Raw genomic sequence first — 25,299 nt, forward strand, 5'->3', positions numbered from 1 at the left:
AGTCCCACCCCTAACAGCTGCACAGCAGTAAACTAGGGAAAAATTAACTGAGGAGCGTGACATTAGAAAGAATATAGACAGTTATAGGAGATTAGCAGAAAAAACATGAGGTCAAATAGGCATTGAAACTGAGTGGGAATCAATGAGATGCTATGTGAAAATGTAGAATATTATTTTAACCAAATTATCACTTTCATATTAACTCATTGATTCATTACAAAGTTTTATGTTCAATATGAGATAAAATCTAATTCTTGAAGAGTTTTTATTTTATTTTCTCCTTTCTCCCCCCCTTTTATCCATATTTATGGGAGTTTATAGTATGTAGTTCTTGTTTTCTTTTAAAGATTTTATTTATTCTTTTCATAGGGTAGATTATCCAAAAGTTAAGTACAGAGGACACTAAAAGGTAACTTCATCATCTTAAAGCCCAAATGCATTGGAAAATAATAATGTGATATGAATCAAAAAATACATACTAGGTAGTTATATAATATGTTTTGATGAATTTTAACAATCCTGTCTTAGATTTATTGCACTTTTCTTGATCCTTAAAAAATGGTAGCACTCGCCACAAAACCACAGTACATGAATTGCCAAGTGTGGCTGACTTGCACATTCTTTTAAACAAAGTTATAACTGGTCAGCCCAGAAATGATCAGCATTCATGGGCTTGAGACAGCGCATTTGATGAGAAAATTAGGAAGTTTTCTTTTAAAGAGGCAATAGTTTGATCATTATGTTACTTCCAATATTGTTTAAAAGATTTTTATAGATGATAAAGGTGAGAAATTTATTTTTTAATAAGTTATTTGCTTCTTTTAAACTCAAGTAACACTATGAACATGAAAACAAACTTAAGTATCATAGATGTTTTGATTATTTATGCAAATAATGATTATCTTTGTAAAATGATTCTATGTTATAGCTGTTACATGCTTAAGTTCATGCTGAAAGATGATTTTTTTGATGAGCCTTTATATGTTAAATGGTAGTATTTGAATTTTCTGTTTACGTAGCTCGAACTTTTGCATTTTAGCTATAAGAAAATAATTTGAGGGGCCGCAGCGATAGTACAATGGGTAGGGCCTGTGCCTTGCACATGGCTGACCTGGGTTCAATCCTCGGCATCCCATATGGTCCCCCCAAGCACCACCAGGAGTAATTCTGAGTGCAGAGCCAGGAGTAACCCCTGAGCATCGCTGGGTGTGACCCAAAAAGAGGGGAAAAAAAGAGAGAGAGAAGGTTTTGATATTATTTTTGAGCAGGAACTTGCCTTCCCCCATTGATTCCCAAAATATTTCCCAAAGTATTTCCCAAAGTTGCATATTTTTTTCCCAAAGTGGGCCACTGAAACTATCCTGGATGCAGTTGTTGCCTGAGACGCAAATAAGGTTGGGAGGGCAGTTGGAGGGGGTTGACACTTTCTGTTCACTTGAAGAACAGTGGCTGGGAGGTTAATAACTTTTTTTTCCCTAAAGAGTGATAGACCAAATAATTGGGAGACTCTGCTTTTGTGAATTCTAACATAATGCTCTAAGAAATCCAATTTCAATAATTTGCTATTGAGAATAATTTTAATTGTCCTTAATGTTTACCAAATAGGGAGTGTACCAACTATTATCTAACTCATATAATGAGTTACTTGTATGACATATCAATGACATAAAAAAATTAAAGTAGCATATCTGATTAGACGGGTGATACAATTTAGTTTTAGTTTAATTCTGAAATTTAGTTTTGAAATTTAGAACTGAGGCCAAAGGATTTCAAAATGTGCTATAATTTTAGTATTTGAGATTATAGCATCCTTCAGCTATCTAACTACTTATTATGTTACAGATATTTCTAAGAATAATTCACTGTACAGTCTGATAGAGTCGGCCAACCCATCAAAAAGACAAATTATAATAGGAGATAAACTGTTGTCCTTTTACAGCCTATGAGATAATGAAGTATTCTGCTTTCCTCTTAGGCATTCCTAGAGAAATTATTATTAATAGTCACTGGGGTGAGAGACAATTACGTTAAATTATAATATATGGGCACATCTCCCCTTTTGAGATGGGTACTCTCATGCTTTCATTACAATGCTGGGGTATGTGTAGGGCTCTCTCTGCCTTTGGAGAAGCCCAGGCTCACTCTTGAGCGCATTACTCTCTCCCACTTTCCCTCCTTCTCCGTCCTGAAGACCTCCAAACAAAATGTTTTTACTTCAAAAAATTACAATATATTTATTTCTAAAAATACCAAGCTATTTATGCATGCATAAAATGTCATGTACACACAAAAGCCACAGGTTATGAAAAAAAGAAAAAGTAGAATTTGAAATTCAGCACTTAAATTTATTTGTGAGGTTGGGGAAAGGGTTGGGCCACATAGGACAGTGTAGGGCTACTTCCTGCTTGGACCTCAGGGGCAATGCCAGGGTTTTTCTGCGGTGTGCCTCATGCAAAGCAAGTGCCTTAACCCATTGTACTCCTTTGTACTATATCTCTAGACCCTGGAATTCTTTTTTCTGTTTGTTTGGGGGTCCAGAGTCAGCACTCCTCAGAATTTACTCTTGTCTGTACTCAGGAATCACTCCTGGCCGTGCCCATGGGACCATATGGGGTGCTGGGGATTGAATGCAGGTTGGCAGTGTGCAAGGCAAGCATGCACCTTAACCACTGTACTATTTCTCCAGTCCTGGACTATTTATTTTTTAGTAATGAGAGACTAAAATGCCCTTATAGTCATTTTTCAAAAGGTTAAATATATAACTTACACAATTTCATGTAAATATTCTGCCTTGAAAGAAACAATTCTGAAGTTTGGCTAGGAAAATAAGCTTACATCTGGCAGGTTTTGTTTTTCGTGAAGCCATTTTTCAGAAGGCAAATTAATACCACATTAGTGCATTAGTGTATGCAGGAGTGACAGACGATGTAGCAGCCCTGAGCTGAGGTAGATGTTTGAGGTGTGTTCATATTTACATTTGTTTCTGCTATGGTTTCCGTAATAATTTCTCAAGGTAAAATGACAGGAAAAGTCATTTAAAGCTCTCATTATTCCCTATTTCTGTAATTTATATCTCCTCAATTTTATATTTTTACAAGATAATTTCTTAGGGTCCTATTCATTGTGTGTGTGTATGTTTGCTTGTTTGTGTGTGCATGCGTTCTATTCCATGCCCTCCACATGCAAGCTACATATGTTCATCTTAAGATTCCATTGTTTCACAGAAGGCTGAAAAAAATACCTACTTTAGTGGAAACCAAATTTGAGTATAGCAGGTTATGTGTTAAAATGTTAAAACTTTATCTTTTTGTCCATATACTAAAGGTGAAGCTTAATGCTCTTGAAAAGTGAACTTTAGTTTTGTATAGTTCATCCTGTTTCTCTTTGACATTCAGCCTGAACTATGTTTTTCTTTGCTCAAGCAATTTAAATTTGTTCTGGTAAAATTCAGGCATCTGGGAACTAGCAGATATAAAATAGGTCTAGTTTAATGTTTTTTCACTTTTTTATTTAGGTTCTGTAATTTACTGTTGACTACAGCATCCCTTGTACATAACTCCAACCCCACACCATCATCAGTATACCACTTCCGTACACAAGAATCCCAACACCCTTTCCTTTCATCCATTGTGTGGATCAGTTCTCTTGTGTTGCCTTCAACACTTTGTTGTTACCTGCAGTGTATATTTCAGCCCCACGTACATGAGAGGCATCATTCTGTGTCCCTTTCCTTCTGACTGACTTTACTTAGCATATCATCTAATTCCACCCATGTCTCAGCAAGTGGCATGATTTTACTCTTAGAGCTGCATAGTATTCTCTTATGTATATACACAGCAACTGCTTGATCCATTCATCTGTAGTTGGACTTCTGAATTGTTTCCATACTTGGCATATAGTCCTCAGTGCTGCAGTGAGCACAAATTTACATATATCCTATCAAATTCATGGTTTTTGTATTTGGGGGATATAAGTCCAGCTGGGTTATATGGGAGTTCTGTTCCTGTTTGTTTGTTTGTTTGTTTGTTTGATCTTTGTTTTCAGGGATCTCCATATTGCTTGCCGTAGAGGCTGAACCAAATAATTTCCATGACCAAAAGTGGATGAGTGTTCCTTTTTAACCACAACCCCAGCTGTTGCCAGACTTTTTTATACGTTCTGTTCTTACCGGCATGAAATAATATCTCATACTTGTTTTGATTTGCATTTCCATAATCATAAATGAGGATGAGCACTTTTTTATATTCATATTGGCTATCTGTATGTGTTCTTTGGAAGTGTTCATCTCCTCCCCCCATTTTTGAATGGAATTGTTGAATTTTGTTGTTGAGTTTTGTGAGTGCTTTATAGATCTTAGATATCAGCCCTTTATCTGCTGTATTGTGTGCAAATATTTTCTCCCATTCGATTGGGATCTTTTTATTACAGATTTTTTTTTTTACACAGAAGCCTTTTCATTTTATGTGATCCCATTTGTTTATTTTGTTGTCTTTGCCTCCTGATCATCTCAATTGAAGACACCTCTGTAGTCAGTTTCCAGGATTTTATGGATTCTGTTCCAGTCTTATGGTCACTAAACCACTTAGAGTTTACTTTCGTGAGTGAATAGTGTAAGGTATGGTTCTAAATCCTTTTTTTTTTTTTTAACATATGACTATCCAGTTTTCCCAGCACCATTTGTTGAAGAGATTTTATTTGCTCCACTTCATATATTTAGCTCTTTTGTCACAAACTAGCTGCCCATAAATTCAGGGGCTTCACTGAGGGCTCTCAGTTCAGTTCCTTCAGCTTACAGATCTGTCTTTATTCCAGCCCCATGCAGATTTGATTATTATAGCTTTGTAGTGTAATTCAGAATTGGGAAATGCAATACCTCCCATCTTCTTTTGCTTGGGGAGTTTTATGGTTCCATACAAATTTCAGTAGATTTTGTTCCAAGGCATCATTAGCATTTTAATGGGTATTGTATCAAATCTATGTAATACTTTGGGTAGGGTGGTCATTTGACAATAACATTAAAACTTTTATGTTAGTATATCTCAGAGTCTTCAATAATGAAGGCCATTGTTTACTTGCAGCCTTCACTGTCCTTTCTCACTTGATGAGCAGGTGATGGTGACTCCCTCCTGCTCCGTTGTTCCTGTTCCTCTGGTCTTATAGCCAGACAGGTGGTTGCAGGATCTTTAGACTCAGCCTGCTATTTGACTGCTTTAAACTTGAACTTCTTACTTAATAAGCACCTGTACTTTGCAGCCTCCTTCAGTTCAGAGAGCCCTTTGAACACCTCTAGCACAGTTTACACAGCTTGTGTAGTTGACCCAAATATTATTTGGTCTGGGAGGCAGTTTTGTCAGTCTCCAGTTGCACAGTTAATTGTCTCCTATACACACACAGAAAAGGAAGGCCTCAGTCAGTGCCTTCAGGATTTCTGTATTCAGGGTGGCATGCAGCCATCTTTGCTAAGATTTTACTCTTTTGTATTTTGTGAAAATTATATTTCAAACAAATAATTTTTACTACCAGTGTTTGTATTTTTTGCTACAGGCCATTATACAGTGCAATGCAGTTAACATACACTGTTTTATCACTAATACTTAAAAGTTCTTTGTTCCTTATCAAAGGAGAAATTATAGTATTAATGGATAACATTTATTTTTGCCTAAGTTGTGCTTGTGTGCTCTTATATGCTATTATCTTATTATTTAAATGTAGCCATCTGAGGTAGTACTCTATCATTACCATTTTGTAGATGAGAAAACGGGCACACAGAAGTTAAATGATTAACCCAAGAAGACACTGCAAGTAAGTAACATTATATTGTAAGTGTGTACTTACTCATACACTCCTATATCAAATACTGTTACACTTAATAATACAGTATATCTCATCTCATTTATTATATCTCATTTGAGACAGTGCCCTCTACTACAGAATTAAGATATTTAGTGTTAATCTGCTTTTACTTAATAACATGTTCTTTCCACCAAAAAAATTTATAACTGACTCTTTCTTTAAATTCTACATAGGAAAGTTTCTTCACAAAGTTTTAGGCAGTCTCAAAAAAAAAAGGCTACTCATTGATTACTTGTTTTTTATAAAATGTTAGTTGTAAGGTCAAGTACTCTGTCATATTTATAGGTTATGTAAATGTAAGTCAGATATTTGTGTAAGATGTACTACCAGTTTTTTTTTTCCTTTAATTTTAAAAGTTTAGGAATTTAACTTTGTTCCATCATTTATTTTGTGGGTTTGGGGGGGTTTTGTTGGAGGGGGGTGTTCAGGGCCACAAGTGACTGCTGGGGACTTACTCTGGCTCTGCTCTCAGGAATTACTCCTGGCAGTGCTTGGGCAACTGTATGCAGTGCTGGGCATCAACCTGCTTGGCTGTTTGCCAGGCAGCTCCTTACATGCTATGCTGCCTCCCGCCCCACCGTCTATTTCTCACGGTGTCTCTTTTCATCTGAATCTGTTGCCTCAATGGAGAGCAATGGTGTTCTTTGTTCCCCTCCTTTCTCCCAAGCCAGTCCATCTTCCCATGCTTTGAATTGTAAAGCTGTATCATTTTATTGGATTTGATAAGATGGGTTATGGTCATCTGATCACTGTTCAGTTTTTTCATTAAGAACCCATTTTGGGGGGCCGGAGCGATAGCACAGTGGGTAGGGCGTTTGCCTTGCACGCGGCCCACCCGGGTTCGATCCCCGGCATCCCATATGGTCCCCCAAGCACCCCCAGGAGTAATTCCTGAGTGCAAAGCCAGGAGTAACCCCTGAGCATCGCTGGGTGTGACCCAAAAAGCAAAAAAAAAAAAAAAAAAGAACCCATTTTGTCAATTACACCTCGATTTTTAAAAAATTAAGGATAAAAAAAGAGACAAATACACTTCACAGAAACACTGGTATGGGATGAGACTTGGATATATAATTCATTCCTCAGTGGGGAGAAAGGGTAGTACATAGGATATTTAATAAAGAATTGTGAGGTACATAATTGGGCGCAAAGGCATTCGAGTGGAGGAACGCAGTATGTATATATTCATGTGTATGTAAAAAATAAGACCTGAATTACTAAGATCAATCTTCATTTTGTATAGATATCTGTAGAAAATCCATAGTCTATAAAATTGAAAAAATAACCCTCAAATCATTTTGTGTAGTATTTGGAGGAAGCTTAATGTTCACTGTGTTATTTCTGTAAACTCCCATTGTGAAGGGAGAGCCATGAAGCCAGGAAATTGCTGGTTTTCCTGATAAACTTTGTAGTACTATATGTCTTTTTACGCTATGCATTTGTTTTCTTCTTTAAATTTTGTTTTTATTATAGGGTATATTATTTAAGTACTATTTAAAAGTTAGAATATTTTCTGAATACATGCAAACACATTGCTTACTTTTAGATCCTTTAGAAACAAGAGTTAATAATGACTACATAGGGGCTGGAGCAATAGCACAGCGGGTAGGACATTTGCCTTGCACGCGGCCGACCCGGGTTCGATTCCCAGCATCCCATATGGTTCCCCAAGCCCCGCCAGGAGTAATTCCTGAGTGCATGAGCCAGGAGTAACCCCTGTGCATCGCCGGGTGTGACCCCCCAAAAAAAACAAAAAATAATAATAATAATAATAATGACTACATATAAGATATATTTAATTGTTCTTATAGTGCAGCTGTCACCTACACTGAAATTTTGACTAGACTAAGCATCAGAAATCCTTATCTGCTGCACTCAGAGCACTCCTGAAAGCTCCAGACACATATTCTTATTCCGTCTATGATAGTTCATTTGATGTTTTAAAGTTAAACTAGACTTGTGACGTTAAACCAATAATCTACCCCTTTGTACCCTTGGATCTTATCCATTGTTCTGAGTCTGTAGATGGGATTATTGTCCAGCTGAGCAGATAAGAAATTAACTTTAACACCACTTTCTTCAACCTATTTCTAATCCATCTCCAGATCGCTAATTTTTACTTCCTAAATACACCTTAATTCTTTCTTCATTTCTATCTCTACAATTACAGGATAAAGTATTACCATTTCCTGGCTAGACTGCATTAGTAGTTTCTAACTGAGTTTTTCATGTATTCTTTTGCCTTCTTCTTCATACTCTAGCCATTGTTTTATACAGGCATGATTACCTGATTATGTCACCTTCCCTGCCCTGAGCTTAAATACTCGAGTGGCTTCTGTTGCTCTGAAGATAAAGACCTCCAAATTCTAATGGCCTGTAAGTCAATACATGATTTGGGCCCTGTTTTTTCTTACCTTTTGCTATCGGCAATTTTTCTTAAGTACTTTGCTTCCTTCCAGTCTCTGTTTTTGAATGATATGATGAATTTAGAAGATGGGGGGTGGTGATTGTGATGAAAGTTAGGAAAATGGCCAGCAGTAGATTTGGTAGCAGAAAAAGGAAGACAAGATAAACTAGTGGCGACATTAGAATAGTTCTCTAAATTCTGGTCTGCCTTGAGCGCCTCTAATCCGGGAATTTCTGTGACCTGCACAGGAAGGGCATTGTCTGTGACACTGTAGCTCCAGCGCTCTACCTGCTAGTTAGTACTCCTTAAAAGTGTGTGTGTGGGGGGGGGCTGGAGCAATAGTACAGAGGGGTAGGGCTTGCACTCGGCCAACCTGGGTTCAATTCTCAGCATCCCTTATGGTCCCCTGAGCACCGCCAGGAGGAACCCCTGAGTGTTGCCAGGTGTGACCTAAAGCCAAAAAAAAAAAAAAGTGTGCATGGTAGATGGTGATCAGTTTTACGTACTCTTAACTGGTTTAGCCATAAATGCCCAGATTTTGATCAGACCTATAAATGTAGTTGCTTTGTTGTTGTTTGTTGTTGTTGTTGTTGTTGTTTAGTTTGGAGAAACTAGTTAGTGCATTTAAACAGCGGTGTTAAAATCCTAGAATCCTGGAAAAATACAGCATGACAAAAGATGGTGAGCATGAAAGACTTGGTATCTAGCATAAAGCCTAAAGTTTGAGTTAGCCTTTAACGGATACTTAGTACTCTGAATTGTCACAATTTTTATTGTGACATGTCCAAATATATATATCTGTAAAATATACACAGTCTACTGTTTTAAAAACCTTAAGAAATGAATATGCACAGATCATTTCAACTGATGACAGTTAAGGAGCAAAACTGTTCACCTAGTGCTAGAAATATATTTCTATGAAGTATGGCTTGATTATTACTTTCTCAAGTTATTTTGCCTCTTACCATAAAAAAATGTACTTACCCGTATTATTAAAAATTATCTTAGAGACTAAGTTACGAGGTATTTCTTGCTTTCTTTTGAAGTTAAGTCAATTCCTGGTTGTTTCAGCTATGTTTTTAATGTAAAACTTTAATCCACAAAGGCTGTATTTTAAAAAATAGTTCCTTTGCTTTATCTTTAACATTTACTCTTGCTGGATACAAAATGTGAGTTGGTTACTTATTCGTTCCACTGATTGCTTATATGTATGTCATTTATCTTCTGGCCTGCATTTTTCTAATGAGAAATCACTTTTATTCAAGTTATTTTCCTATATGTGATACGTCTTAGTAATTTTTAAACTTTAATTTTTCTTTGTGATTTTTCCAGTACCATTTTCTACTCATTCCTTTTCCTTCTGAATTTCTAATTCCAGACATGTTATACATTTTAATCCTTTGCTACAGGGCCCTGAATATTTTGTCTCTCTTCTCCCTGCTCCAGACATTTCCCCCCCCATCATCTTTTGGTTGGACTCATTTATTCTATTTTTTTTCAAGTTTACTGACGCTTGGTCATTCCCAACTCATAACTGAGTCCATCCAGTAAACTTTTTATTTCAAACACTTTATTTTTCACGTTTTTGGTGTGGATGGAAGGAGTGGTTTGGGAGTCACAGCAGTGCTTAGGGGCTATTCCTGGTGCTCAGGGCGCCTTACTTGGTGCCAGGATCAAACCAAGGTCTGCTGCATGCAAGACAAGTGCCTTCCTAAACTCTCTTCAGCCCTATTGCTCAGATCTTTAACTTGCATGTGTCTCTCCTCCAACTTGCTTGCTTGCTTCCTTCCTATATCTTTTCTTCCCTTCATTCTTCTTGACCTCCTTCCTCTTTCCTTCATCCAGAAATATCTGCTCATTTTGTGTAGGGTGATGTAGGACACCTGGCAGGTCCAAATTCAATCTCCTGAGCAGCTCACTTCCTGGTATGACCAAAAAGCAAAAATAAATCCTTATGTGTTAATTCTAACTTGCCATCATCTGCAACTTGGGCTGTCTTTGTTGTCTTCTATATTAAGTGTGGCTTGGTTTTTTTCCTCTTATTTGAGATCATTTTGGATTGTGTGCTGGACATTATATATGACACCTTTAAGTGCTCTACCATCTAGGTTTGTTTACGTATAGTCCATGACATTTGCACAGTGACAACAAGACCACCTAATAGCACATTTCTTAGACGGTGTCTCCATTGTAAAGTGACTTGTGACTGTAGTTTGGGAATCAGAGATATGTGCAAAATTTATGCAAATATTGGGGCATCTTTTCTCTCGGGACTTAGTCACCAGGTTTTCAGCTGTTGTGGTTGTGCTGAAGTCTGTCTCTTGGTTGTATAAACAAGTAAGACTGCTGGTTTTCTGGAGGGATTTTAGCTCAAAAAACATGCAGGGACCCTTCTTGCTAAGAGTCTTTTTAAAAAACAGTAATTTATCCCATGTTGTTTGCTTCTCTGTTCATGTTATAAATACCTTTTTATTCCGGCCCTCAATATACACTCTTCATTACAGTTTCTGCCAGTAAGTAATTGTCATTTGTATTTTGTCGAATGCTTCTAGTTATTTGTGAGAGTTGAATTCACTAGAAACTATTTTGCCATGACTAGAAGTGGAGCTCCTGAATACAGTTGGAGAGTTGAACAGTGTTCCCATTTTTGGTAGTTTTTATTAGAAAACTAATAGTGTGATAAGAGTTCTTCAGAGATCCAGAGACTTCTGTGTGTTTTAGTGATGCAATAAGCTAAAAGTTGTCGTTATAATTTGTCTATTAAGTAATAAAAGGTAGTCCTGTATTAGACTGAGAATTTGCTTGCTCACTTGAATATAAATTGATTTTTTCCACAATTTACACACTTTGAAATGTATGCTGGAAACAGCTTAATATGAAGAAACTATACAGTGCATCTGCATTTCATCTCATCTTTGACCTCAATCTGATGATACAGCAGTGTACTTTGAGATAGACACAAAATTGTATCTTAGGCATTGATAAATGCTACTAATAAAGGCTGTGAAGAAAGAAAGTACTGTATTGGGTTGGGGATAGACAGATGTTTGGCATCATAAAATAAATGAGATTGGTCTGGGAAGCTGTGTCTAAGTGACATTTGGTCAGTGATCTTAAGAGGGAGTGTAATGCAAAATACTCTACAGGAACAAGCATTTCAGGAGCAGCAAGTCCAGAATCCTAAGGAGAAATGTGATTGGCTTTTCTGTGAAATCACCAGAACTGAGGAAACCAAATAGATCAGTTTGAGTATAAAATTCAAAGAGTGGTAGTCATCCAGGGGCCTTGTTATGTAGAATTTTGAGTAGGGGGCTCCTTGTTGTGATTTATTTTTCACGAAGGTCACTTTCCTCTTAGGAGTCAGATATCCTGGGAGCAGTGAGTGGGCCAGTGAGGAGCCACTGGGGCAGTCTGGTGGGGTGTGCTGCTGACGTGGGGGAGAGCAGGAACGTGAGGGGAAGTGGTCAGACTCAGGGTATTTTTATAAATAAAATCAGTAAGACATGATGATTTGGATGTGAGAGAGGATCACCTGGGTGAACAAGGACATCATTTTCTGAGATGGAAAAAAGACTGCAAAACTGTTGGGGGGAAATAAAGAGTTCCGTTTTGGACAATTTTTAGGTAACCAGGGGGAGATAACAAGCACCTGTTGATTAGTCTGGAACTTGGGAGAGAATGAGATTCAAGATACAGATTTCCAAAAGCCTCTGTGTCCTAAGTGTGTTTGAAGAGGAATGTGCGATATTGAAAAGGACTCCACTCGAGACCCAAACTCCATAGCCCACCAGTGGCTCAGAATCCATGCAAGGAAGAGGATCTGGCAAAACTAACGGGGTGCCAGTGGGTGGGGGGAAACCAGAGGAGTGTTGTCTTCAGAAGCCAGGTGAAAAAATTGCTTACCATGTTGACCCCAGCAAATTGTGTTAGTCAAGCCACGGCCAAGTGTGAAGCACCAGTGCCCGGTGCTCCAAGGTCTGGGACAGCACCAACCTGTGGAAGAATGAGGGAGGCTGACTAACTCATACACACAGACTCAGCTCGTCAGATGAAGTCTGAGAAGGGATGAATATTTCAATGACATGAAAATTTTTGATAGCTTTGAGGCATGGAAAACGTTCCTTCAGGGGCCAGAGAGAGTACAGCAGCTAGGGCGCTTACCTTGAGCACAGCCAACCCAGTTCAAGCCTCAGCACCCCGTATGATCCCCCAAGCCTGGCTAGGAGTGATCCCTGAGCATAGCTAGGTATGATCCAAAAACAAAACCAAACAAACAAACAAACAAACAAACAAACAAACAAAAACCAAATGTAATTTCAGTGCAGAAAATCTGATGGGGATAGTTGTAAGAGATTAAGGAGTGAGACAATAAGACCGTAAAAACAGCAACACTTTCAAGGAGTTTTATTTGCCAGGTGTATGTGGAGGTGCTCAGGGCTAACTCCTGGCTCTGTCTGTGCCTGGTGGTGTGGGTGTGTTTGGAGGGAGGGGCCAGGGTTTGCATATCCATCCAGCGCCTGGGGTTTGAGCGAGCCAGCGGCATGCAAGACAAGTGCCTCTCAAATTATACTGCCTCTCTGGCCCCTTTCTAGGAGTTGTAACCCAAAAGAGGAAAGAAGTAGAAAAATGAGCTTCAGTCAGGGTGACTTTCTCATAGTGATCAGTAATGTAGCATACCTTATTTTTAACTATCGTTTGTAATCTCCAATATTTGTCCTCTTTTCTCCTAGAACTCATTTTATAAAGCATATGTAGAAATTAGTCTAAACATTTACCTATTGGAAGATACAAAGGAGAAAAAGGAATTTCCTATATGAAAGCATTACTGGACTAAATATTTTCAGTTTATATTGTTAGGTATTAAAGCACTTACCCATTTGTATCAAAATTTCAAATCCAAAAAAAAATACTCATTCTGTAATCAGTTCTCATTAAATTTTTTTTTCTTTCTTTCACAGAAAATGCTTGGACAGAAGAGATGAGTACTATTTCCACTAAGGCCTAGAATTGCCTACTGCATAAATAGTCTTGATCAGGCAATATACGAATGGCCCAAGGAAGCCACCAAATTGATTTTCAGGTTTTACATGACCTGCGACAAAAATTTCCTGAAGTACCTGAAGTTGTTGTATCCAGGTGCATGTTACAGGTCAGTGTTCAATGTGATTTCTGAAGTTATTAATATAAACCTGGGTGGTGGTTTTTTCAAACTTTGGAAGAAAACCCTTTCAAATTATCTTGTTGGCATTAATGTGCTGTGATGAAAAGAGATAATCTCTGGTATCTGAGAGTCTTGTAACCTTTGACAGATTAGCTAGGTTCTTTGTAACCCGTTATGTACTAGGATGATTTTTTTTTTATTATCAGTATAAAACATGGATATATGGTCCATACTTATACCTTGCTTTACTTCTTCATATTTTGCCAGAAGAACGTTTCAGAATTTCAGTTCTTCATATAAAAGTAGAAAATCGTTAAATAAGAAATCAGGAAACTTGGGTTCTGGTCTTAAGTGGGTAACCAAAGTATAGTGGCCAGTGCTATGCTTTTGTATTTAGTAATATTTATGCCACTTCAACCTAGAAATCTTCATCAAAAAACTGTAGGCCTTATTAAAAGACAGAAAAGGACGTTTGGGTTCAGATATGTCTACTCTTGATGAGTGGGTTTTCTCAATGCAGTTTGTCATGTATTTGCTTGCTTCAAACCTGGCTATGCCCAGTGCCCTTCAGAATACAGCTCGTATATGTTGACCAGGACATCCAAGTATGATTTGGCTTGTGGCCTTTCCCTGCAGCCTGCTATCTTTTACCCAGTTCTTCCTCCTCACACCCCATGCTGCTGTAGTCATCCCACGGTGACCAAAACATGCCTGGCTCTTTCTGCAATATAGTTTTTAAGGGCATACGTTTTGACTTAGTAACACTGTATTGTATGCTGGAAATTTGTTAGAGTAGAAGATACAAAGTATTCTTACCCACAGGGAAAAAAAAAATACTTACTAGGGGGTGATCACCACATTGTATACATTTTTAAAAGTTGAGTTTTGTAATGGTGTGTACAATTTTTGTCAGGTATGCTTCATTAAATATTGGAGAAAAATAAAATTACAGCTTTTGACAGAGAGATTGCTCAGAAATTTCCAGCTCATGCCTGGCATGCAAAAGGCCTGAGTTTGTTCCCCAGCATTGCATATGCCATTTCCCACCCCATCAAGCTCCCCAAACAGGTCCCTCCAGGCCATTGAGCCTGCACAATACTTACCACCATGTTAACAGCACTAAATCAGGCCCCCATTACCAAGTATCAGAGGAAGTGGTCCCTGAGCCCCCAGACACTACTGGGAGGGGAGGGGGCGGACATCATCATCATCATTATCATCATCATCATCATCATCATAAAGCATAATTTTGCTGTTGCAAAAACCATCAAAAAATAAATTATATTCAGTTTCTTTTGGTTGTTTTTGTTATTTTGGTTATTTTCTTTTGGTATTAAAGTAATAGTGCCTTGACTATGTCATTCTGGTTTTACAAAAAGCAATCTTCTACAGCATGCTTCCCAGTACCTAGTGACAGTTAAAAAACTGTTTTGCTTGCATATTACTCCTAAAGAGACCACTCTCTGTAAACTGGGTTGGTAATTAAAGTAGGCATCTAAGTAATATGCTTTTCAGCTGATATGACAAAAAGTGGGAAAGAATAGGGAAGTAGGTGAAATGAGAGAAAGCAATTAAAAAGTACAAGCTTGCAGCTTTAAAATAAGTAAATCATATCTGTAACATACAATGAGGTTACTATACTTAACACTTTATACTTGGAAGTCACTGAAAATACAGATCTTAAGAGTCTCACAAGGAAAAAATATTTTATAACTACATAGGGTGATAGGTGATTACAGCATTTAATGTAATCATTTCAACATGTATACAGATACAGAATTGCAATCTTAAGCATGTTATGTATTATACATAGATTTTGAGATTATGGAAATACAAGCAAGAAGGGAATAGGGATACCTCCTTTAAGGATACAATTAAGTTCTTCACAAATTTGCATGATGCGCACGCGTGCGTGCGTATGTGCATGTGCGTGTGTGTGTGTATATGTGTATGTGTGTGTACATGGCCACATACACGCACAGGTGCATGTGTGTACTGGGGATTGAATCCAGGTCTCCTGCATGCAAGATGCAAGTCATGTATGTTAGCACTGAGTCACATACCCAGTTCTTAGTGGGTTTTACATTTTTAAAGTGTAAAAGTAAATGAAACTTGGCCGGAGCGATAGCACATCGGGGAAGGCATTTGCCTTGCATGAGGCCGACCTGGGTTCGATCCCCGGCATCCCATATGGTCCCCTGAGCACTGCCAGGAGTGATTCCTGAGTGCAGAGCCAGGAATAATCCCTGAGCATCGCCGGGTGTGACCCAAAAAGCAAAAAAAAAAAAAGAGCTAAGGCAGTTCTTGGGGCTGGAGTGATAGCACAACGGTTAGGGTGTTTGCTTTGCACACGGCTGATCGGGGTTCGATTCCCAGCATCCCATATGGTCCCCTGAGCACGGCCAGGGCTAATTTCTGAGTGCAAAGCCAGGAGTGACCCCTGAGCATCGCTGGGTGTGACCCAAAAAGCAAAAAAATAAAAAGTAAATGAAACTCTTACTGTTAATTCAATATCTCTTGGTGAAGCCTCTTTTGGGGTAGCTCTCCCTTTCTTTTTTGAGAACTAACTCCTTTATCCTTTTTCAATAGAAGTATATACTATTTCAAAACTTAGCTAAAAGAAAAAATGTGGTACATAAATTATGAAATTGACAGTTAAAGGTCACATCACACTGCCTCTTCATTTACATGTTCTTGTAAATGCTTCTAGAAAAGTATTCTCACTTCTTAGAAAAATAACGGCAGTATCTGTCATCTGGTCTCTTCTTGATTTTATTTACTATTCAGATACCTCATTTGAAATGACTCACATATTTTCCTTGAGCTTGTGAATTCTTCATGTATCAAAAAATTTAGTTATACCCTTAAGATTTATTTCTCTTTGTAATTAAATCTCAGAGCAGTTTGAAAGTGTTTACTAGCCATTTTTAACCAAACTTTTCACTGTTTTAAATCTCAAATACTATTTATTCAGTATTTGTGTATTCTGTCCTTAGTTGAGACCTTCTCAGATGACCTACTCAGTCCTTTTCCATATTTCTGTTAAGAAACCTCCCAGTCTATATTGAATGTGTGTGCACGGACTGGGAGTTACTTAAGAGAGTGATTATTAATACTAATAGTATTCTTTCTATTAGTAAAGAGTCACTTGAAAGAGTAAATAAATCAGAGTTTGAGAAAGATGATTATACTATCTGAGAATGCTTTTGTTTTTTTGTTTTTTTTAAATCTGTTTCTATAGGAAGTTTGAGGAAAGTTGAAAGAGGAACTGAAAATAAGATTCAGAGTCTTTTCAGTTTTAGAGAGATTGAAGCTTAAAATGAGTAATTCTCAACTTTGCAAAAACTCATTCTGCCTCTTTTGATATACTTACAGGAGACTAATACAGTTTCCTGGAAAAGGAACCAGGGCTTCTTAGAGAAATATCTAATTCAAGATCTGAGAAAGTGAAGACTAAAGATGATTTGTAGAACCAGAGGTAGAATGTTTGCCTTGCATGTGTGAGGTTCTGGATTTAAATCCCAGCACACAAAATTTAAAATGCTTTAAGGAAGCACCAACAGGAAGTGACATGAAAACCATGCAGAGGGGCTTGGGCACTTTGGTGATGGTGGTGTAGCAGTTTTTATACCAAAAGCATAAACATTAACATCATTAGAACCATATGGCCCTAAAGGTAAGATATGATGACTACTCTCAGTTGAAACATATTAAAATCAACACCATTTGATAATTATAAAAACCAGCTATAAGACAGGATTTAACCTGCCACTTTTGTGCAAAGTAACTGAATAGTTATAAAAGAACAGGTATTTTGAAGAAAGTACATAATACCTAAGAAGATTAATCTTTATTATGTATCACTTGTAGTCCCATTGATCTTTGATTTGCTCAAGCGGGCGCCAGTAACATCTCCATTTGTCCCTGTCTCGAGCTAGTGTAGCCCAATGATACCTGCTTGCTCCAGGAATAGAAAGAGCCTCAAATCGTTCATTCAGAGATTTGACGAAGAAATCTGACCATCTAGTTGGAGGGCAGCCACGAGGTCTTCTGATGTCCTGTGGAATCCAGTCTGTAATAGCTCTAGTCCAACAGTCGTATCTGAATCGCATTACATTACCGGCTCATCTGATTTTTGCATTTATTATATATAAGCAGTTAATCTTATAATCGGGGTATCAATGCCACCATATTACAATCTTTAACAAAATTCTCTATGCAGTAATTCTTGGTGTCTGGAGGAAAATCACTAGTTGAATCAAATTGACAGCATCATAGTCCACCTGCTCTTAGATCACACAGAGATAGGCAGACACTCTTGTGTCTCCTTGTGTAATGCAATAAGAAATGATTCTACAAATACCTTAACAGATAATCATTTTAGTGCCTACATCTATAAGTATATCTACTAGCTCAATGCAATATAGGGGATAGTGACACTGCAGGGTGTCACTATCCCCTATATTGCCAATCCAAATGAAATATTCTACTAGAAAATGATACATGGCTATAGTGTCTTTTGAAAGAGGTAATGCTAAGTATTTCTGGGAGTAGACACAAAGGTGCTCTGAACACTTTCCTGAGGAATAACTCTCTGCAAATGAAAGCCACAGTGAGACACTACCTCACATCGGTAAATTTCACCTATATCAAAAGCATTGGAAATGAGTGTTTCCAGTATTAAAAGGATTGAAAATTAGAGGGTGTAGAGAAAAAAGAATTTTGTTACACTGCTTATGGGAATGTAAATCGGTACAACCTCTATGGAAAGTGGTATGAAATTACTTTAGAAAATAAAAATGGAAATTCTCTCTGTCCCAGAAATACCACTTGTAGGCATTTATTCAGAAGCTAAGAAAATAGGAACTCAGAAGGATATTTGCACCCCTGTGTACATAGCAATTTTCATAATAGCCAAAACACACTGGTATACTCAGTGGAAAATATTGGCTTAGACGTTGAAAAAGGTGGAGTCATGTCTTTAAGGATAAAATGAATGGAATTTGAACTTCTTTGCTAAATGAAATAAATATGAAGTAAAGGACGAGTATTGATTGGATCAATTCATTGATACTTAAAAAATTACTCAAGTAAACTAGCAAGAAACAACAAAACTAACTTCTAGACTCACTGAAAACTAGGCAAGTTACAAGAGAAGGGGCAGAGTTGGTAAGAAATTATCAGAAGGGTCTTTTTGGTGGTGGGAGTAATGACTGCCATACACAACAGGTACAGAGGTCTGATTCTATAGTCCTGTAAATGAGTGACACATCAGTGAAAAAGAATTTCTAATTTCAAAAAAAGGTATCTTTTAAAACTCCTATTTGTAGTATTAGAGTGTCTCTCAGATTATGTTTTATCACTGATAAAAAGTGATGTCTTGAGAGAGTAATCTCTCGGCATATTGGTTGATGTTAAACAGAGATTATGAAGGGTTGAAGGAATGTTTGGGAGCCCAAGAAAAAGAGTTTATAAGTATGTGTACCAGCTTGAAAAGGGGAAAGTACAAAATTAAGTTTGATAAGGAATATATAATTTAGTTTGGCCAAGGAGATAGGAAGATAAGACCTTTAAAAAATGTAGAGGAGTAATTTACTAGGAATAGCTGTCAAGTTGGCTCAAAGCAAAGAAGTACCCAGCTAGGTTTGATGAAAGATAAAGTCGTATTACCATAATACAGAGCAATTAGTTGATAAAGATTATGATGAATTTAAAGTTTTATTTGGAAACAACATTCATTCCATTGTGTATAGGCTTTTTATAATATGCGAGGTTTGAACTTTACAGAGGAGGAAAGAATGGTCAAACAAATCCAACTTGCAAACCTTTTTTATATTACCTATTCGGACTGTATCCATTGTCATTTCTTAACAATACTTCAAGATTGCCTTTTCTGATCCCGGAGAGATAGTACAATGGGTAGTGTGCTTGCCTTGCACATGACCAACCCAAGATTGATCTCCAGCATCCCGTATGGTCCCCTAGTAGGAGTAGTTCCTGAGTGCAGAGGTGCAGAACCGGGAGTAACTCCTGAGCTGAGCATTGCCTGGTGTGCTCTGTTCCCACCCCACCACCCCACCACTACCCACACATACAAAAAAAAGATCATCTTTTCAGTTTTGTATTCTTTGAATAAGATTCAGTTCATCAAACTGTGTATAAGCACTTTAACTTACTCTTTTTATGTGTAAGACTTTTCTTTCTGATTTATAGCCAAACTGTGTCAAGTAATGGTATGTAGCCTTTCATAATTTGTTTCCACTTTCATAGTTATTTCTTATATTCTAAGTTTTCTTCTTGTCAGAAAGCCCTTGCTGACTTTTATATAAAATATCAATAGATTTAATATGTTTTTCAAATAAGTTCACAACATTTTCAATACAGAATATTTCTAGTCTTGTCTGCCTCGGACACCATGTTTAGATCATATTGTTAATATCACATTGTGTTTGCTTTATTTATGCTATTTCCCTAACCAGGAATTTTTCCTTAAACCAAGTTGTCCTATATGTATATTCTAGAGAATCCTTCAGATTTTATCGCCTTCATGAACACAGTTCTACAGTAACCTGTTGGATTTCACTACTACTTAATATTTGACATCTACTTATTATTTGACAAATGCTCATGTGCTTTATTCAAACTACCTTTTCAAAAATTCTAATTGAGTTGCAGTCTTCTTTAAGAATAGTTTGGGTTTATATATAGGTGAGTTCTAGTCTCGGTGTTGTGCATATGTAAGGGCTCAGTACATTTTTTTAATTAGTGATTTATGAGTAGTGGTTAATTGGTCAGGTTCAAGCAATCTGGTTGGTTTAGGTTGCTTTTGTCATTTTCATTTTTCAGTGATTGTTACATATGGCATTACCCAAAAGCAAAGATACAGAACTTGATATAAAAAGTTTGATGGGGAAACTTGATTAGCCTTGATATAAAAACTTTACATAAAGACGGGGCTGGGGCACTAGTACAGCTTGCCTTGTACAGGGCCAGTCTGGGTGCAGTGTCAGGAGCAACCCCTGAGCATGCAGAAATCAAACATCTTATATAAAAGCAGAGATAGGACCTTCAAAGATAGCGATAAGAATAGATAGAAGAATTTTCAAACTTTTTAGGGCTAGAGAGATTACAGCAGATAGAGTGCCAGGAGTAAACTGAGTACTCCCTATGATATGACCCAAAAGCAAGCAACAAGAATAACAAACTTTTGTTATACCTCAAATATAATTTTTTAAGGTCTTTGGTTTTGAAAAGTTGCCTAACACTTGGATGTGCTAAATAGTTTTACCGTGTCAGAATTAACACTAAATTCCTATGGGTTCCGCTGCTCAAAAATAACGTACTACAGAGGCCAGAGTGATAGTATAGTGGTATGGTGCTTGCCTTACACATGGCCCAGACCTCATACCATCCCCCAACCCCCATCAGGAAACATCCCTAAGCCCAGAGCCAGGAGTAAGTAAGCCCTAAGCACTGCTGGATGTGAACCCCAAACAAACATAAATGTACCGTGTAGGTAAGCATATACCAGTTGCAACTGTACTTAATAGGTACGCACTTTTTAAAGTTGTCTTTTCAAAATTAGTCTCAAAATGTAATCATTGTTTACAGGACAATGTCTTTGGATCACTTTTAGATATAACTAGTTTTAGAGAATGGATTTTTTACATTAGTCATAAGGTTTTTTAATCGAACCATTTGCACAAAAATAGCTCTCAAAAAGTTTCAACTATATCTTGTTTTTTTAATCATGTGCTAATCACTAATTGGAAGTGATTGAGAATTATCTTCTGACTACTGACATCAATCTATCTTTATTTTGTATAGAATAATAATAACCTGGATGCCTGCTGTGCAGTTCTCTCTCAAGAGAGTACAAGGTATCTTTACGGTGAAGGAGACTTGAATTTTTCGGATGATTCTGGAATTTCTGGTCTACGCAATCACATGACTTCTCTCAACTTGGACTTACAGTCGCAGAATGTTTACCACCATGGAAGAGAAGGAAATAGAATGAATGGAAGTAGGACTCTGATGCACAGTATTAGTGATGGACAGCTTCAAGGTGGTCAGTCCAGTAATGAACTGTTCCAGCAGGAACCACAGACAGCACCAGCTCAAGTTCCTCAAGGCTTTAATGTTTTTGGAATATCCAGTACATCTGGTGCTTCAAATTCAACACCACATCTTGGATTTCACTTAGGCAGCAAAGGAACATCTAACCTTTCTCAGACTCCCAGATTTAATCCCATTATGGTAACCCTAGCCCCAAATATCCAGACTGGTCGTAATACTCCTACATCTTTGCACATACATGGTGTACCTCCACCTGTACTTAATAGTCCACAGGGAAATTCTATCTATATTAGGCCTTACATTACAACTCCTAGTGGTACAACTCGACAGACACAGCAACATTCTGGCTGGGTTTCTCAGTTTAATCCCATGAACCCTCAACAAGTCTATCAACCTTCACAGCCTGGTCCCTGGACTACTTATCCTACATCTAATCCTCTGTCACATACCTCAACCCAGCAGCCAAATCAGCAAGGCCACCAGACCTCCCATGTCTACATGCCTATCAGTTCGCCTACTACTCCACAGCCACCAACAGTTCATTCATCTGGTAGCTCACAGTCTTCTGCCCATAGCCAATATAACATTCAGAATATTTCAACAGGACCTCGGAAAAACCAGATCGAAATCAAACTTGAACCCCCACAAAGAAACAGTTCTTCAAAATTGCGTTCTTCTGGAACTCGGACCCCCAGCACCTCCTCTTCAGTCAATAGCCAGACCTTAAATAGAAACCAGCCCACTGTTTACATAGCTGCCAGTCCCCCAAATACTGATGAGGTGATGTCCCGTAGTCAACCTAAAGTCTATATTTCCGCTAATGCCACGGGAGATGAGCAGATCATGAGGAACCAGCCCACCCTCTTCATTTCCACAAACTCTGGTGCATCTGCTGCCTCCAGGAACATGTCTGGGCAAGTGAGCATGGGTCCTGCCTTCATTCATCACCACCCTCCCAAAAGTCGAGCCATCGGCAATAACTCTGCAACTTCTCCTCGAGTCGTGGTTACTCAACCCAATACAAAATATACTTTCAAAATTACAGTTTCTCCCAATAAACCTCCTGCAGTCTCACCAGGGGTGGTATCCCCTACCTTTGAACTTACAAATATTCTAAACCATCCTGACCATTATGTAGAAACAGAGAACATTCAGCACCTCACGGACCCTGCTTTAGCACACGTGGATAGAATAAGTGAAGGACGGAAGTTGAGTATGGGATCTGACGATGCTGCCTACACACAAGGTAATAGCAGTGAATGTGCAGTCATTTTCTGTGTTTGGTACATGGGCATGTATTCGATTTCACTCCAAAAGAGGGTATTGGCCGTAACTAGCTCACCTTTCAAATGTTGCCATGAGTAACGCTTTCTTAAGCTCTGATGATTCATGTAAGTTCTGAATTTTTTTTTTTTTACATAAATTGGAGTTTGAATGAGTCACCAGATTTTTAGAATAATCAGCTGTGGTTTGTTTGCTAATTTGTTTTCCTAATTTCATAACATTTCCCAGTCATTTTAATCTGTGGTGATACTGAATTTCCCTGTAAAATTTTTGCAAATAGAGGCTGGAGAAATAGTATGGCAGGTAAGGCTCTTGCCAACCCAGATTTGATCCCACATATAAATATCCCCTGAGCATGCTAGATGCAACCCCTGAGCACAGCTGGGTGTAGCCCACACCCACAAATTTTTTTTTTTTTTTTTTTCCTTTTTGGGTCACACCCGGCGATGCACAGGGGTCACTCCTGGCTCATGCACTCAGGAATCACCCCTGGCGGTGCTCAGGGGACCATATGGGATGCTGGGATTTGAACCCGGGTCGGCCGCGTGCAAGGCAAACGCCCTACCCGCTGTGCTATCACTCCAGCCCCTCACACCCACAAATTTTTTAAAAAAATCTTTAACATTAAATTTTTGCTGATAAAGATTTATTAAAAATAAACATTTAGTAAGAATAAATAAAACTGATTAGGTCAGTTAGATTAAAAAGTGTCCAGGGCTCAGCCCAGACTTGCTCTAGTAGCCTCTGAAGGGTAAAAACCAGTCCTCCTCTGGGTTTTTGCTTGTTTCAGCATCACCACAGGTTAGTGTTTAATTGGTACATCAGGTTAATTGTGTCTGAAACAGCTTTAGAAAGTTCCCCCCAACTTACTGTTCCTCAGATCAATCTTCCTTCCCATCTCAGTTAATGATAACTTTTTTCTTTTGTTATTTTGTTTTGGGATAATTGTTGTTGATGTTATTGTATTGGGGGAGCAGTTTGAGCCGTATCTGGTGATGCTCAGGGCTTATTCCTAGCTCTGTACTCAGGGATCACTCCTGGTGGACTCAGGACCATATGGGGTGCTGAGGATCAAACCTGGGTCTGCTGGGTGCAAAGCAAGCACCCTTCCCACTGTACTATTTGTGACCCAGTGAGTTCCTTTTTCAATGATAAGACAAGAAATTTCATGAATGCCTTTGATTGCTTCCTTTTATATGCTGTTGTCTAATTTGACTGAATATTATCAATGCTAACTTTTAAATGTTATCAAGAATATCTCTTCTTACTATCCCCATTGTCATCTCTATGGTCTGAGTTACCAATTCTCAGTGGAATATTGCTCTATTCTGTCACGTTCACATTTACCTCCTAATAGTCTTTTTACTCAGCCGCCAGAAAGATAGTTACAAAAACATAAGACTGGGCCAAGGTAGGTCTGTGAGAGAGCACTTGCCTCGCATGTGTGAGGCCCCGGGTCCCCAGGCACTGCCAGCATTGCCCAAGGTCCTGTCACTCCTCTACATATGGTGAACGTCTCCTTGATTCAAGGGGAAGCTGCCGTGCTTTCCATGAGCTGCTGCCCCTCCCATCTCTCCATCATAGCCTCATTTACTCTGTTCCACTCCACTAACATCTTGGTATTCCTTGAGTCTTGGCTTAAAAAAATCACTTTTTCAGGGCCAGAGAAATAACACAGGAGGTTAAGGAAGGCCTTGCTGTCAGGTGCTTCGGCTGACTCTGGTTGGTCCCCCTGGGCACCCCCAGGTTCACTGAGCACAGAGTGAGTAGCTTCTGAGTACCACTAATTGTGGTATAACTCCCCACCCCAAACACGTCTTCAATCACACTGTCCTTTGTCTGACCCAAGGCCCTTGCTCTTGCCCTTCCACTAGCATTTTTTTCTCTCCTTCCCATTTGCATTCATTAGGGGAAGAATGCATGATCTAATGTTAAATAAATAATAACTTATGACTGCAGAAGGTATACTATGTGCTGGGCAAAATTCTAACTGCCAGTTTATTTCTCATGACCAGTGATAAAGTGTGCACTGTATCATTCGGTACTAGGAGCGAGTAGGTTAATTCCACTGCCCACGTACAGATGGTAGGTCAGTTCTAACAACAAAACCCACGTTCCTTTTTCCTTTTTATGCTCTTGGTTTGGCGCCACACCCAGCTGTGTTCAGGACTTCCTACTGGCTGTGTTCAGGGATCACTCCTGTGGGTGCTCAGGGGACCACGTGTAGTGCCAGGGTCGGAACCTGGGCCAGCTGTACTAGCTCTTCACTTGGCCCCAGGAGCCCACATTCTAACCATGACACTCATTTCTTTGGAGACTTGAGCCTTCTGGGAAAGTGTTTCAACTTTATCTTCTAGCACTGTAAAATGTGCCCTAATACTCCACCGTGGAAATCATATGTGCCTAGTGAGAAGTTTTATAGCTTAGAGATCACAAAACGAAAGAAATAAAAAAATATAGCTATAAGAAATAATTTGAAACAAAAAGTGGAAGGTGTAGGAAACACTTTCTTAAAGACACC

General features: G+C 38.4%; 1 protein-coding gene across 7 annotated transcripts in view; it reads left to right on the forward strand.

The window, feature by feature from the left end:
• The window catches only part of TAB2 (TGF-beta activated kinase 1 (MAP3K7) binding protein 2), an 82,251-nt gene that overhangs the window by 28,357 nt on the left and 28,595 nt on the right, over positions 1–25,299 (forward strand). For 2 of the 7 annotated variants that reach the window (XM_055135203.1, XM_055135209.1), the window contains 2 exons: positions 13,216–13,406; positions 21,246–22,740. In XM_055135203.1, the coding sequence (XP_054991178.1) occupies positions 13,305–13,406; positions 21,246–22,740 (1,597 nt within the window). In that variant the 5' untranslated portion in view covers positions 13,216–13,304. Of the gene's footprint in view, positions 1–5,749; positions 5,803–8,111; positions 8,231–13,215; positions 13,407–21,245; positions 22,741–25,299 lie in introns of all 7 variants that reach the window. The other 5 variants (XM_055135205.1, XM_055135206.1, XM_055135204.1 and 2 more) reach the window with 5 other exon arrangements.

This window comes from Sorex araneus, chromosome 4 (genome assembly GCF_027595985.1).
Source record: "Sorex araneus isolate mSorAra2 chromosome 4, mSorAra2.pri, whole genome shotgun sequence".
Taxonomy (NCBI): Eukaryota; Metazoa; Chordata; class Mammalia; order Eulipotyphla; family Soricidae; genus Sorex; species Sorex araneus.